The sequence below is a fragment of the Rhodnius prolixus genome, unplaced genomic scaffold, assembly GCF_049639745.1.
Source record: "Rhodnius prolixus isolate KJV_2025 unplaced genomic scaffold, Rpr scaffold_13, whole genome shotgun sequence".
In the NCBI taxonomy this organism is placed as follows: domain Eukaryota; kingdom Metazoa; phylum Arthropoda; class Insecta; order Hemiptera; family Reduviidae; genus Rhodnius; species Rhodnius prolixus.
Genome location: NW_027411583.1, coordinates 1,168,988 through 1,185,372, shown reverse-complemented (window position 1 = coordinate 1,185,372; position 16,385 = coordinate 1,168,988). Strand labels below are relative to the sequence as shown.

At 32.4% G+C, this 16,385-nt stretch overlaps 1 protein-coding gene and 1 long non-coding RNA gene across 5 annotated transcripts in view; one reads left to right on the top strand and one right to left on the bottom strand.

Moving 5' to 3' along the window:
* The window catches only part of LOC141447874 (paxillin-like), a 144,925-nt gene that overhangs the window by 18,714 nt on the left and 109,826 nt on the right, over positions 1-16,385 (top strand). Inside the window, exon 1 of one of the 4 annotated variants that reach the window (XM_074115779.1) lies at positions 392-544. The exons of 1 other annotated variant lie outside the window; for it this stretch is intronic. In XM_074115779.1, the coding sequence (XP_073971880.1) occupies positions 532-544 (13 nt within the window). In that variant the 5' untranslated portion in view covers positions 392-531. Of the gene's footprint in view, positions 1-391; positions 545-3,355; positions 3,535-16,385 lie in introns of those variants that run through there. 2 more of the 4 variants (XM_074115783.1, XM_074115778.1) reach the window with 2 other exon arrangements.
* On the bottom strand, positions 3,955-10,299 carry LOC141447881 (uncharacterized). The gene is made up of 3 exons (XR_012454655.1): positions 10,184-10,299; positions 4,778-4,997; positions 3,955-4,683 (listed from the first exon to the last, which is right to left on the bottom strand). It is a non-coding gene; the product is annotated as an uncharacterized lncRNA (long non-coding RNA).

The window sequence follows — 16,385 nt, the reverse complement described above, 5'->3', positions numbered from 1 at the left end:
ATTTTGATGCTCAATGTTTACATACAATACACTAACCAGCTGAAAAATTGCACAGCGTTTCCAGCTGATCTTAATGAATGTACTAAAAAATGTAAATGGAAATTTTCTGAAAATGTTTCTAAATGTTACTAGAACATTATTATATGACGATTTTATTAACAAAAATATATTTTTTCGTCAAAAACTAATAGCATAATTTATTTAACAATTTCTTGAAACATTATAATGAAATATATAACGATTACAAAGAAATAATTTTCCAACAAATAGTTGAAAATAATGATTGTATTTTAAATTTATTTAATCAATTTTAATGGACTTTTTTATAGGAAAGATAATAGTTATTCTATCAGATAAATGATGATCTTTTTAAAATGTTAATATCAATACTGAGGACTCGATTTATGGTTATATGGTTGGAAGGCATTGTGCCCCGTGTTGATATGTTATGCCATTGCGTATAGTTTTCTTTTTATTTTTAGTAAATTTGTGAGTTTTTTGAGGTTCTTGATGTTTATCTAAAGGCACGGAATGGATGATTTGGGTATGTGAACAAAATATGAAATCTGCACTATTATTTGTGCAATTTTTATAATACTATATACAATTACTAATTTTCTATCTTCCGATCATTTATAAAGCAAAAGTGTAGTTATTGTGGCTTTTAAATTTAAAATATTTTCTGGTTAACCTACGATGTGAAGATGCTAATATGATATGTCTGATTTAGATTGTGTTTATTTTCTGTTATCTTTATACAGTTGTTTCTTTATATTTTAATACAAGATAGCAGAGCTTACGTTTGGATAACTTTTAACTTACATTAAAATATGTTAAGAATTATTTGCTCTTTTTTTGAGTAATAGCTACATAAGTTATTGCATGCAATTATTAGAGTGACATAGTGTAAAACACACTAGTTACAATCCCATTTTCTTTGCAAATCAAAAACTGTTCAAAGTAATTGAAATTATATTTTAGAATTGGCCTTGTTATTGAGCAGTGGGTAAAAATCATTCATTGATGATACTTTTTCTCCTTCATTTTAGCAAACTAAACGCTGACCTATATTCGGAATAGCCTATATACATTTTCTTTGAATAAGTTATTTCCCTTTTTCAAGAAAAGCATCAACATTTCTTCTGCTTTTATTATTATTTTTTATAAGTTGTGTATGATAAAATGTAGCTAATTTTTGCAATGAAAGGAGCATTTCTGAACATTTAATTAAAATTTTAGAAGTTGATTGGAAAAGTGACAATTAAGATTTTAAAATAATTTATTAATCTGGTGTAATTCCATAAATCTTTGGTATGGATGGAAGCTTCATCTTTTAACTCACTTTTACATTTATGACCTACCTTCAATGTTTCTATACAAACAAAAAAGTGAAAAATAGCTGGTCAAGATAAGTTTCTAACGTTTCATTTTGATTTTCGATACGTTTCTGACAAAATTTTACTATTTTTCTTGTAATTTTATCGTCAGATCCCGGTCCTTTCTTTTTTGCTACAGAATCATGCTTGAATATTCCATTGAAGTTTGCTTCACATTTATTCTTTACAAGTTATCAAAGATATCTAGTTTTATTATTTATAATACAATTTTCTCATAAGAGATTTATTCATATCCAGTGGTTTGAAGAGGTATTGGACAACTTAGAACGGTTGTCTTTTTCTTTTAGTTTTATAAAAAAAAATATATATAAAAAAACAAAAGTAAAAAGTGCAAGTTCCTTAGACTGGCAGTCAATTATAGTTGCGGTTGTTAACTTCAGAAAATTATTTTATACAGTGAAAATGAAGTTAATTTCAATTGCGACATGAAAGAAAGTTATAATATTGAGAAATGTCCTTACTGAAACATAACAAAGTAATAATTCTTTCTTATCTATCTTTAAAGTTCATCTTTTTAACTATTACATTCTTTTTGTAAGTAGAATTAATATGTCATCAATTATTTCTTGATGGTTCTTAATAGCAATAATAAAATTGATTCTACGTTCACGTTGAGTCAAGCCAAAGATTTCATAAAATTAATTTTATTTTTTATTGATTTCAAGTATCATTATTACTGAGTTTCAAAACCAAATAATGATTAATAGGAATGTGTTTGTTCAAGACCTAGATAGTTAATGTTGTGAACAAATTAAAGTAATAATTTGAAGAAAATACCAAAAAAAAATTTCTTAATTTTTTCTGTTAAACCCTGAATGACTAATTATAGAGTTGCTAACTAAATATTAATAATCCAGATCTTTCTAAAAATTCTACTCATACAATTCCTCAAATCAATATGCCACTTGCTCCTCCCTTATTTCTTGGTGTTTTCCATTGTATAATCCACCTCAAGACTAGCAAGCTGTAGCAATACTCCATCATGTTACTGAATTATTATTTCTTTTTAAGTGAATTTAGGAAGGTGTTGGTGATCTGATACCCGCAAGGGGTAGCTGTTGCATGCAGTTACTTGGGGAGTCGCGCCCCCACGGGTTACCACAGTACAGAACACCATGCACTCCCACCATAACAATACACTTACACTTACATAAAACTCACACAAGGACATAATCAGTACATACCTTAGGACTACCGTTCCTAGGAAGCCTCCCCGGAAGGGGGAGCCGGACTGTAGGCTCTAAGGTAGCAGCCCTACCGTCAGACTCGGATGCTAAGGGCCGATAACCCCTACATCCTAAACCAACCTATCACGAAACCTCAAAATGAATCAGCCGGATTGATCTCAAGGACAGAGACGCCTGGCGGGCACGTCTTGAGGAGGCCAAGACTCTTCATGAGTTGTAGCGCCATTTAAGAAGAAGGAAGTTGGTGATCTGAGTCGTTTGCCTTCCTTCTAAAAAGCCTGAGCTGCGTAAATTCCTTTGTCGAGTCCTGATAGTTGTCTTAGACTTCTTTTACTCAAAACCTCTGCTGCTTACTGAGGTTGTCTGACACTCGGAGGCCGGTAGTGCATTGAAAAGCTCCTGACTTCAACTGTTGTTACCCCTTGAATTTAAAGAAAAATAATATTTTAATTTCTATTAGAGTTATTATTAAAGGGAAAGATTTATTTACCTTTGAAGAAGTCATCCTCTTTACAATGGATAAGAAAATTAATGATAATAATTTTTAAGTTGCAGTAAAATAAAGGATCATGTGAGAATAGTTAACAGAAGGGTTATAGTGGAATAGATTCAGTAATTACCATCCTTAAAAGTAATTTAAATTGTTCCCTCTCCTCCTCTTTATATCACCCTAGTGTTGAAGTTTTTTTATTCCACTCTGGAGTGGTGTTGACTAGCGTAGGTGGGGGAGTCCGTGGCCGTGCAAGAGTTGTGTATAACAACACTGGCAGTGTGTTTGTGATCCAAACGAGTGTAGTTTTTATCGTTTCTTTAAAAAATAAAAGCGCGGTTTATTTTTTGGTGGAACTTGTTTATTTACATCATTATGGATCGAACTATGTACGGAAAAGTTCAACCTGGTACCTACCATCCCTTCAGATGTGCCCTTAAGAATGGATCTTCACCTGCATGTGAGTGGTGAAGTGTTTTTGATTTACGTTATCACTTTGTTTATTATTCACTGATAAAAAAAAAATCTTTTAGTTAGCAGTAATTTATATTGTGCTGATAACATTTAACAGACTTGTTATTTAACAGACTTAGTTAATTAGACTTCTTAATTAGAAGATCACCTGAATTATAGAACAACCTTGTGTCAGTCGAAGGCCATCTCTTTGAAAATATTTGTTGAGATTTAAATTGTTACATTTTATTGATAGAAACTTTTAATTTTTCAGCTAATATTTAGCCTTTTTACCCTTGACTGCAATTCCAAAATTACTGAATAATGAATGTAAAAATGCTAATTTTTACAACGATATCGCTTTTCAGCCCAATTCTGGTATTTTTTTTTTTTTTAAATCTTCAAACATGGCATCTGTGGTCTCGTTTGTTCTCCAGATCTGTCTAAGATCTACGGAAGGTTACAAATTAATATCTCTTATCGCCTTCTTCAGTTTATAAGATTGCTGATAGCAAACAATTTGTTAGATCTGTATGCTTATAAGTTATTCAAGCAACACTTTAATTGCAGGTATTTTGTTTTTCGGAAATTATACTTTGAGTAGTTATTCTTATTTATAGTTTTATTAAAATTACAATATTATAGAAAAATTTTGATCACGTCAACTTCATAAACAATTTGCTGGTTTTCTTTGAACTTGAAAAATTCTCCTAGGCGACTTTTTTTTCAGTAACCGCTACTAGATGACTCCTTTTTTTACTTGCTTTTACTACTTATTAGTAGTAATCCCTGGATTATCACCAGCATTCTTCACTTAACATTGTTAAAGAAACGATTTGTTAATTGTCTTTGTAGGAGTTATGTTCCGGCACCCCCCCCATAGATATATTTGTGTATTATTATTTAAATTACTAAGATGGTATGTGTTATCTGATGTAGGATATAAAGTTGTTTTGATAATTAAAAAGGCAGTTGGTAAACAAACAGTCACACTACAATTTACATTGCCCTGGGTACAAATAGTAAACATTTCTTGGCAGAGCCCAGTACATTCCATAGTGGAGCATACATACGTGTTTGTTGTGCAATGCTCTTTACAGCCTCCTAATAGAAGTATCCTAATTTTGGAATTATTATCATTGAAAGAGGCAAACACCTAAAATGAAATTATGTTTACATGTATAGGAAAGTTTTATTTGCAAATATTTTGCATCATTATGAATTGTCAAATAGAACATTTCATTGCTTACTTTGTAGAACAGGCTCATATTTTTTATCTTTTCTGGTGATTGTTAGTCATATTCAAATAGTTCAGACAACTAATTGGGATTTTTAGCTAAGTTTAATGTTTTCTGGATGAGAATTTGTTACTTATTTTCACTTCACTAAAATAGAAAACATTTTCAATCACTGTTTTGCCAATAAGAATGTGCTTCTTTTTGATTAGTTTGTTCTCATTTTTACTTTAATCTAAAAAAAAAAATAATATAAACTTAATAGGTTGTTAAATTCATATTGAAGAAATACATAAAATTAATTTAGTAACGCCTTTTAAACAAAAGTTAAGACATCCCTGATCTGTAACCTGAGAGTAACCTTACTTACCTGTCTAACATGCTGTGGCTGATACAAGTTATTAGTGATGAATATTTTTTCCGAAATATACCTCCTAAAATTAAATGTTTGAAAAAAAAACAATTGGATAACTTAAAATTTACTAATACAATAATAGCAACATAACAACAGCAAGATTGCCGACCTTGTCAGTTATGGATACGACTTAAGTATGTACAATAAATGTCAATATACGAGGGTCGTTTGAAAAGTCCGTGCAAAAATAAAAACTACTTAATTTTTTGGGGTAAACCTTTTTTATTTTTCAACATAGTCTCCTTTTAGGCTTATACACTTCGTCCAGCGCTGCTCTAGTTTGTTGATCCCTTCCGAATAATAGGATTTGTCCAAGTCTGAAAAATAGCCATTCGTTTCTGCAATCACCTCCTCGTTTGAATAAACTCTTTTTCCCGCCAGCCATTTCTTCATATTGGGGAACAAATAGTAGTCCGAGGGTGCCAAGTCTGGAGAATAGGGGGGATGTGAAACGAGTTGGAACCCTATTTCCATTAATTTTGCGACCACAACTGCTGAGGTGTGAGCTGGTGCGTTGTCGTGATGGAAAAGGACTTTTTTGTGGGCCAATCGTGGGCGTTTTTCTTGCAGCTCGGTTTTCAAACGGTCCAATAACGATGAATAATATGCACCTGTAATAGTTTTACCCTTTTCCAGATAGTCGATGAGGATTATTCCTTGCGAATCCCAAAAGACAGTCGCCATAATCTTTCCGGCCGAAGGAACGGTCTTCGCCTTTTTTGGCGCAGATTCCCCCTTGGTAACACATTGTTTAGATTGTTCTTTGGTCTCAGGAGTGTAGTGATGTATCCATGTTTCATCCACAGTGACGAAACGACGCTTAAAGTCCTGCGGATTCTTCTGGAACAGCTGCAAACCGTCCTTGCAACACTTCACACGATTTCGTTTTTGGTCAAGCGTGAGCAAACGCGGCACCCATCTTGCGGATAGCTTTGTCATGTCCAAATGTTGATGCAAAATATTATTTAACAAAAACTTACAGTTTAAAATGTTAAGTATAAGGGTTGATTAAACGCCAAAAGGTACACAAATCAGCAAGCACTCAAAATTTCATTAATTCTTCATTAATATTTAAGTAATTTTACTGCATTAATATTCATTAATATTTTTTAGAATTTATTAGATGTCACAGACCCTTATGCTGGCCATTTTCGTCTACAAAATATTTGTTCAAGTAGCACTGTAGATTGACTGTAATATCTAGTTATTTATAATAATCAAACTATTAAATACAGGTTAAAAAGAAAAACGTTATAAAAAATAAAAAAAAATTATGAGGCTAAAAAATTCAAAACTTTTTTTTATAAAAAAAAATGTAATATGTAAAATAAAGTAAATAAGATATGTATATTTTTAGGACAGCTAATTATTCCAGTATTTTACTATAAGTAAAATTAAATTAAAATAGAGAAATCAATAATTGTTGTTGAATAATCTACTTGTTATAACTGTGTGTTATTTGTGCTCTCGAATATTTCGGTAAGACGAATTCAAGACAGTAGCCTACTCTAACTTTGTCTTTTTCTACTTTAACATGCATGTACATATGTGTGATTTATCATAATTATAACAAAAAAATATTATAAATGAAGTGGCCAGCATAAGGGTCTGTGACATCTAATAAATTCTAAAAAATATTAATGAATATTAATGCAGTAAAATTACTTAAATATTAATGAAGAATTAATGAAATTTTGAGTGCTTGCTGATTTGTGTACCTTTTGGCGTTTAATCAACCCTTATACTTAACATTTTAAACTGTAAGTTTTTGTTAAAGAGATTTTTGTACCTTTTGGATAGATTTTCCTTTTTGTCTATTTTACAAAGTTACATATCTGCTTTACAGATTTTTTAAATTTGGAATAAGCAATTCTATCATTATAACCTGATAAGATGGTAAGTCGGAACCGTAACTACCACTAGAGAGATCTTTTTAAAGAATGATTATCGTTAAGGTCCCCCAAACCATCCTCAGTAACAACTTTTCTTGAAAAAGCGTTTTGAATAACATAGGAAGGTATTTGTGCGTGAATAGCAAAATTAAACTGCGATTTCATTACTTCCTTTTAAGAGGAGTAAGAAAAATAAACTGCGATTGCAGAACTTCTAGGCAAAGAGGCAAAGATTTTTTAATCGAACGACAATTCATTGATTTAAATCGGTTCACTCATTGATAATTTAAACGATTGCAGTACTTCCTCTTAGTAGGTGCAAGAGCATCAGCAATGTAGAGGAGCTTTAACCACTTATTCGAGCTGAATTTTATCAAAATCGGACTAAGCGTTATAGAAATATTGGTAATAATAGTTTTAGAAAGGGCCTTATTTGGGTGGGGCAAACTCCCCTCCTTATGAGGCACGGCGTCGAGACTTTTAAAGTGCAAATCTGTACAAAATTTCGATTCGAATGACATTTCATTCATGAAAATCGGTTCACGTGTCGATAATTTGAAACGATTGCTATACTTCCCCTTAACAAGTGTAAGAGCTGATCGCCGCTTTAATGTTACGTAGGGGAGCCCTAACCCTATCATCCTACCAAATTTTATCAAAATCGGGCCAAGATTTACAGAGTAATTAGTAATAATAATTTTGGAGGGGGCCTTACATAAAGGGGGCTAACTCCTCTCCCATACGATGTACAGGGTCGAGACCCCCAAAAGGCACATCTACATAAAATTCCGAATCGAATGACACCTCATTCATGAAAATCGGTTCACGCGTTTAGGCGCTACGTTGTTTACAAAAAAGGTAACAACAAGAACAAGAAGAAGAACAAGAACATTTTTTGAAAAAGCGGTTTTTGCTCATTTTCGGCAACTTTTTTCTCGAAACCTATTAGATCTGGGTGGTTGCAAAAAAATTACAGTTATGAAGGAGGGTTTGGAGTAAGATTTAAAGAAAATTTGGGAATTTTATCTTTTATAGAAAAAGAGAAAAAAATTGTCAAAGTTGGGTGTTTTTCAACGTTACGCTTTTTCGTGCAGTTTTTGATGGTCAACCCTTATACAACTGTCCTACCGGACAGTTTTAATGTACCCATTCATTCGAGATGCCCACAGCACTAGCAATCTCACGCACCTTCACTCTTCTGTCATCCATCACCATATCATAGATTTTATCAATGATTTCTGGAGTAGTAACCTCGAACAGGGCGTCCAGAACGTTCAGCGTCACTTGTGCCCATATGGCCACTCCGAAAATTTTGAAACCACTTATAAACTGTTCTAATCGAAGGTGCAGAGTCACCATAATGTTTATCAAGCTTCTCTTTAGTCTCCTGAGGCGTTTTGCCTTTCATAAAGTAGTGTTTAATCAACACACGAAATTCTTTTTCGTCCATTTTTTGAAAATCACTCGACTTCCTCGATTCAAACGAATGCCAAACACAAAGAAATAGACCGATCTGGCTGAAACTTGGTGTGTGTTCTTCCAAGAGATGCTACTAACTAAACATAACCTCGATACGCGCCAGTGGTGCTATCTCTCTGACTTTGCACGGACTTTTCAAATGACCCTCGTAATTAGCATTTTAATTTTTGTTCATTTCTAAAGTTCAAGTTAATCCGATATTGTTCGTCTTGTTAGTCTTTATTCCTCTTTTAACTCTGAAGCGGTGTCGAAAATTAATAATCTAATATTCTAAATTCAATAGTCTATCTAATTTTCAGCCGACAGCTTTCGTTCAAGTTTAGAGTTTGTCTTTTGAATTATTGAAATGAATGCAGAAAACCAAAAAATGTAGAGTTGTACACTTGAATTGAGTGTTTGCACTGTAAAATAAAAAAATATTCTTTCAGAAAGTAGACAAATTTTACTGTAAATTTGTTTATTTTTATTAAAACTCTTTCTGTCGCTAAGAACGGTCATACTAATAGCTAGGCAAGTATTAGATTTCACTATTATATCATTTGTAGATCCAGGGTGATGAAAATTATTTCTATCTTTCTTTTAATACTATAGTTGATCTATTTACTTCTAACTTTGAATTCTATAGTACTCTAATTTCCCTATAATAAGAGGTCCTGGATATGTGTACATCAAAAAGTTCTGTTAATGAGTAAAAAACGATCTTTCTGTTCTACTCGCCAAATGCAGCATCTCATCAAGTTCTTTGATTTTAAAAATAAGACACTTCAACATCTAAGGTCATTGGAGTCCAGATCCAGATCCTTTTTTTGGGGAAGGGGGACTTTTGGACTTTAGGCAATGTTCTCTCGTTACAGACCACTCCATTATTATTGTTATTATCAATTATTGAAGAAACTATTATCGTATTTTTGTTATTAGTAAACTAATATCATATTCCTCGCTGAATTTATCGATATATGATAAGATAACTGCATTACAAACTCTACGTAAAATCACAAGTACCCTCTTTTAAGACAAAAATAAATCTTGTGCATTGTCGAGTAATCTTTTGTTTTAAAGTACTGATATATATTCCTGAAATATAATTGGAAAGTTTCTTGCAAATAATTTCACTCAGTAATGTCTCCCCTTGCATTAAATATGTAACTTCGAGTTGTAAAAGAATTTTTATTATATATTTATAAATAAATAAATAAAGATGATGTGTTATGCACATTTGTTTCCACATATGTGATCCTAGTATCATCTATACACATAGAATAATATAAAAATATACCAGGAAACATATATAAAGTGACTAAACGTGTTCTGTCTGATCAAACCGAGCGTGAATCCCGTTTTCACTTTCTAAAGGTTTACAGCTTCTAAATTGAACGAAATATACCTAAAAAAGTTGTATTACCTGACAATCATGAATTTAATAAATCTTAAAATAGATAAAGCATTAAATAACAAAAAGTAAATAAAAAATAGAATTGTTATTATTATTTATTAATAATTATCGGCTTAAACTAAATGTTTAAAAACTTGAATATCTTGGTACAAAAAAATTATTCGAAGTAGTAATCTGCAGGGAATAATCTATTCTACCGGAAAAAACAAATGGTTTGAATACTCACACGACTTTTCACTTACCAATATTTAAAATAAATAAACTTTCTTGGATCTTACGATTTGTACTAAAAAGTAGTTGACTTCCATTTCATATTTGTTCATTTAAAAGGTACCATTTACGACAAATTCTCTAAAACTTACAAAAATTTATTTAGTACAGTGGAAGTGTCCCATTCAGCTAGTCTTTTTTTTCAAATTTGGAATTATGATTACATTTGAGCCGTTTATTTTGAAAGTGGGGGAAGTCCATTTTTTGTTATTTCGAGATATTTAAGGTTTTGCGTTTCAATAAATTTAAAAATATTGGTAAATAATAATAGACATATTTTTTGTATTTTGTGGTGTTAATGTAAGTTTACAATCCAATAGTGTTTATAGTGCTGGCTAAGAAAATAAAGGTTTTATTATAACTAAATGGACTTGCCTCACTTTCAAAATTATTAAATTATTGTAATCGTTGATCTAAATGGATAATATTTCAGTCGTATGTCTTTTTTTAACAATAAAAACAAAATACTAATCAATAGTTCAACTATTCTTCTTCTTTAAAACCATTTTGGTCCGAATTGCCTTCGTATTCAGATTCTGATTCCAAGATTCTTCTTTTATTATCGATTCTCATGGGTCTTATTTCTATAAAAATAATAAAACTACTTGCAAATGAGGATTTTATTGAAATGGCGTTATTACCCAGAAAAGTATTTTCATTTCATTTTTGTTACCTACCAAATTCACTTTCAGATGCATCAGAGTTATAATTACCGTTGTAATCGGTTTCAACCATTTTTTTCTTTTTATAAAATAAACCACAATCCGTTATTAATTTTCAAATAATGAAACTTTTTTCGTACACCGAGCACAAAACAACACAACTTACTTGATAGCCGATAATATAAGTCGAATGTTATACAATTTACAGTTTTTCAGAATGTTGCCATTAGTACTAAAATTTCCGGATGTTGGTTTTATTATCGAAACACAAAATTAAGATGTACTCATTATTATTGAATAATAATAAATTTTATGTAATATTGTACAATCACTGATTGCCAATATCAAAGATAGATAAGACATGATGTTAAACCATCACATTTGCTTGACCATACAGCAACCGGAGTTAAATAATTTCAACCTAAGATGGACTTGCACCATTTTCAAATTAAACATATTTACAATATTGTTAAGAGCTAAAACTTCCATCCCCCAAATATTAGGATTCTGAATTTTTTTTGACTCTAAATTGTTTACAGATAAAAAGATCGTACTAAGTTTTATCTATAATTACCATTATCTTCATTTTTTTCAAAAATGGACTTGCCCCACTTTCAAAATAAACGGCTCATTTAATGTATTTTTACTGGCACTTAGAAATAAAGAAAGCCTTACCACCTCTCTCGCTGAGAAGCTCTCTTAAGTCGAAAATTTCCAGAAAATGTAAAGTTATAGAACAACTTTACTTTAATACAGATATTAGAGGGTACGCTTTTTTCTACTCGCTCTGCCATTTACTGGCACAATTTGTGTGACTTCACTCAAATTATTTAAGATCTCTTATATTCTTAATTCTTAATATTCTTAGGGGAAAAAAAAATCAGTGATTTACTTAATCATAATTTAACAAATGAATGTCAGGAATTTAATTTTTATTTGCATAAATATTTGGGAGTACCTAGATAAAATAAATTTAGTTGTCATTGGACTAAATAAATACTAATTTATAACATATAAAATCTGTATTTATTACTTACATATAAGAAAATAAATCCACAATGGCCTTGTAAACTTGCTGTTCATATATCGGACGCTAAGTTTTATATTTAGATATTATGCAATTCCTGTAATACTGTATTTGTTGATTTTTTTTATTGTATAAGTTTGCCATTTACTAAGGTCATAATTTTTTTAGAAATATTTAGGTATTTTTAATGTAACTAATAATAATCAACAGGGACTTCTACTCATTTCATCAGTTATAGTTGTCACATTTTTTTCTAAATTTAGATTGTTTACTTTTTTTTTCTTAAATTTTAGAATAAAACTCTATGGTCAGCATGATATCTGAGCATCTACATGAAGTTAGCAGTGATCTGATTGTTCAGCAGTGTATTATTCCAAACTTTTATTTGAAAAAAAAAATATTTACCATTGATTTTATTATGATTCTTACATGTTTCTAGCTGGTTTCTAATTTTAATCCAATTATCAGAGGTTCTCCGTTAGTTTTGTGTAGAGCAGCGGTTCCCAATCTTTTTTCATTAGTGTACCCCTTTACTTGATTGTTTCCTAAGTGTGTACCCCACATACGAGGGTCGTTTGAAAAGTCCGTGGAAAAATAAAAACTGCTTAATTTTTTGGGGTAAACCTTTTCTATTTTTCAACATAGTCTCCTTTTAGGCTTATACACTTCGTCCAACGCTGCTCTAGTTTGTTGATCCCTTCCGAATAATAGGATTTGTCCAAGTCTGAAAAATAGCCATTCGTTTCTGCAAACACCTCCTCGTTTGAATAAAATCTTTTTCCCGCCAGCCATTTCTTCATATTGGGGAACAAATAGTAGTCCGAGGGAGCCAAGTCTGGAGAATAGGGGGGATGTGAAACGAGTTGGAACCCTATTTCCATTAATTTTGCGACCACAACTGCTGAGGTGTGAGCTGGTGCGTTGTCGTGATGGAAAAGAAAATTTTTGTGGGCCAATCGTGGGCGTTTTTCTTGCAGCTCGGTTTTCAAACGGTCCAATAACGATGAATAATATGCACCTGTAATAGTTTTACCCATTTCCAGATAGTCGATGAGGATTATTTCTTGCGAATCCCAAAAGACAGTCGCCATAATCTTTCCGGCCGAAGGAACGGTCTTCGCCTTTTTTGGCGCAGATTCCCCCCTTGGTAACCCATTGTTTAGATTGTTCTTTGGTCTCAGGAGTGTAGTGATGTATCCATGTTTCATCCACAGTGACGAAACGACGCTTAAAGTCCTGCGGATTCTTCTGGAACAGCTGCAAACCGTCCTTGCAACACTTCACACGATTTCGTTTTTGGTCAAAGTGTGAGCAATCGCGGCACCCATCTTGCGGATAGCTTTGTCATGTCCAAATGTTGATGCAAAATATTATGTACCCATTCATTCGAGATGCCCACAGCACTAGCAATCTCACGCACCTTCACTCTTCTGTCATCCATCACCATATCATGGATTTTATCAATGATTTCTGGAGTAGTAACCTCAACAGGGCGTCCAGAACGTTCAGCGTCACTTGTGCCCATATGGCCACTCTGAAAATTTTGAAACCACTTATAAACTGTTCTAATCGAAGGTGCAGAGTCACCATAATGTTTATCAAGCTTCTCTTTAGTCTTCTGAGGCGTTTTGCCTTTCATAAAGTAGTGTTTAATCAACACACGAAATTCTTTTTCGTCCATTTTTTGAAAATCACTCGACTTCCTCGATTCAAACGAATGCCAAACACAAAGAAATAGACCGATCTGGCTGAAACTTGGTGTGTGTTCTTCCAAGAGATGCTACTAACTAAACATAACCTCGATACGCGCCAGTAGTGCTATCTCTCTGACTTTCCACGGACTTTTCAAACGACCCTCGTATATCTGTATAATTTTTATACCGTCCGCCATAATAACTTTTTTTTTACATACCCCTAAACAATCTTTCGCGTACCCCTGGTTGGGAACCGCTGGTGTAGAGGAGAATTGGACTTCCATCATGTTTCTTTCGCGAACTAATGATCGAAATGAGAATTGATTAAAGCTGTATGGTATGTATCTGTTTTTCTAGAGTTTCATTAATAATTTAATTGCTTTTTTTGGGGTAAAAATTGTAAAAGTTAATGAAAACTTATGTGTATTTAAGGATTCTTAACGTTTTATGCATGATTAATGCTTGAAAAGCGTTAAGTTAGAATTGTATTTTATATGAGGGGACGACGCACGAATTTTTACTAGCACTTCTAAATTGTCTAGTTCATTTTAAAGTATATCTCCTGTTAAGAAATTGAGTTATGTTGTTTGATTTATGATAAGAAGAATCGAAACTGTTTATTGAATCCTAAAAACTCGAAACGCTATTGATGTTGTTGCATTGATCGTTCACAATATCATGACTATAAAGAAATGATTCTGAAGAAAACCCCAAAAAAAATGTTTGATTTTTTTAGGTAATAATTGCTTTATTGATTAGATAAGTATTATCTGTAATTATTAACAGATATAGAGAGAGGCTAATACGGCTGTTATACAATGTCGTCCCATTTTTTGCAGAGACTTCTAATATAGTTTTAATAGTAAAATACCAACTATCTATAACTTCTTTGCATACTAGAAAGGTCATACAAACTATTATAGCCTGAAGTAATCTTATTTGTAATGTAACAGAACGTTGTAATGTTTGGTGGTATCTTTTCCTATAGCTCTACAGTAATGTAACCTTTACTGTGAGACACGTATGTGACTTTTTACGTCCAATAATATTACTACAGCCCTTCTTTTTGTGGCATATTACAATTTTATTTATTTTTTTAACTCTCAAATTTTTGGTTTTAGATTTTGAATTTCTTAAAATTGTTGAGGTATTTATCGGGAAATGATGGTTTTTAGGTGCTGTGATTACTCTATCTTTTTGATACTCTTCTCTTTTTTTTGGATAATAGAGACTTGTTCCTCGTTCAGTTTTCCTTGCTCTTTAGTACGGTTGCCCACACTATTCCATTCGCTTTTTCTGTCTTAAAAACTTTTTTTCTATTTTCACTTTATTTCAGTACATCGTGGGCCACAAGAAATTTACCTCGGGGGCGGCTGCCAGTTTGACACACCTAGTTTTAAAGGATTCTCGCAACTTTTTTTTTTTTTTTTTTTTTTGAGGCTTGCCCTTAAATGACTTCGATAGAACTACGCACAAACACGGGAGCCACAATGGATTCTTTCTATGTAGGTGAAGTTCTGGGCTCTTTATTGCCACTTCTTCTACAATCTACTAATTTATGGAAACTTCATTTAAGCTGGATTACGAGATGAATTTAGCTCTTTTTGTGACGTTTCAGTGTAATGCTGATTTTTATACCTGAATTTATGAGTTTAGAGTTGTAAAAAAAAGTTTCAAATTGAAAATAAGTCCACTTTAAGTCCGATTTACTGGGACAGCTTTTTTTTTTCAAGTTTTTGAGGAAGTGACCGAAGTTTTTGTCATTTGCTTATGGGCATAAGATAGTTAGGCTAATCATTTTACTTTTAAATCTTTCTCAGCGAGTATTATTTTTAAGAGATTTTGTGGGGAGCTATGAATGTTCATTCAACATTGTCACATATTTGTAGCGAACAAAAAAAAGTTGAAATCTTTTTTTTTAGTCAAAATTTTATTTTTCCAAGTTAATTTTAAGTACATCCTTTAATTGTGGTAAGAGGATTTGGTTTTGCGCAGGAGAGATTTTTTGTTTATTAGTAAATTTTGTAAAAAGAGAAATCTATCTTAAAGAAATAATTGTTTTATTTTTGGATTTCAATTGGAGCTTTTTTTTACAAATTATTTGTTAAGTTATACCAGCGCTAGATGCACTATTAGTCACCATGATAATAGCTGACACCACTACAAACTCACTAATTGAGGGAAGAGAAGTTACCCAGTGATAACACTCGCTAAGTCGTCTCTAGGATTAGCTACTCTCTTCAGAAGAGAGAAAATCGCTAGGCCACTGACGTTTTAATCGTCTGGGAGGATGATCTGGAAGGTGATGAGATGATAAATGGCGGACAAGAGGATTGGAATGAGAGTGCAAGTTCTGATGAAAACTCTTATAGCGAGTTCGAGGCAACCTGGACCTACAAACGGAATTTCCAGGTCTGTGTGGATAGTACAAATGAATACCAACGTTTCAAAGTATCCGTCCATTTAGGACATCAATATAAAGGTGAACGTGAATATATCGGAGGCAGGTTAACGGCAGGCAATAGGTGTTTCTGGGTGCTACAGAAAGTCTTAAGTTTTCGAGAACTATCAAGGGAGGCAAAACTAACCGTCTATAAAAGTATATTGAGGCCAGTGAAACGTGGGTGTTGACCAAGGAGGATGGAAAATTGATTAATACCTGGGAGAGGAAGATTCTGAGGAAAAATTTTGGCCCCGTGAAAGAAGGGGAAAGTTACAGAATCAGGAAAAACGAAGAAATAAGAGAGCTGTACCAGGAACAGGATTTGGTAGGTTTGATTAAGAGGGGGAA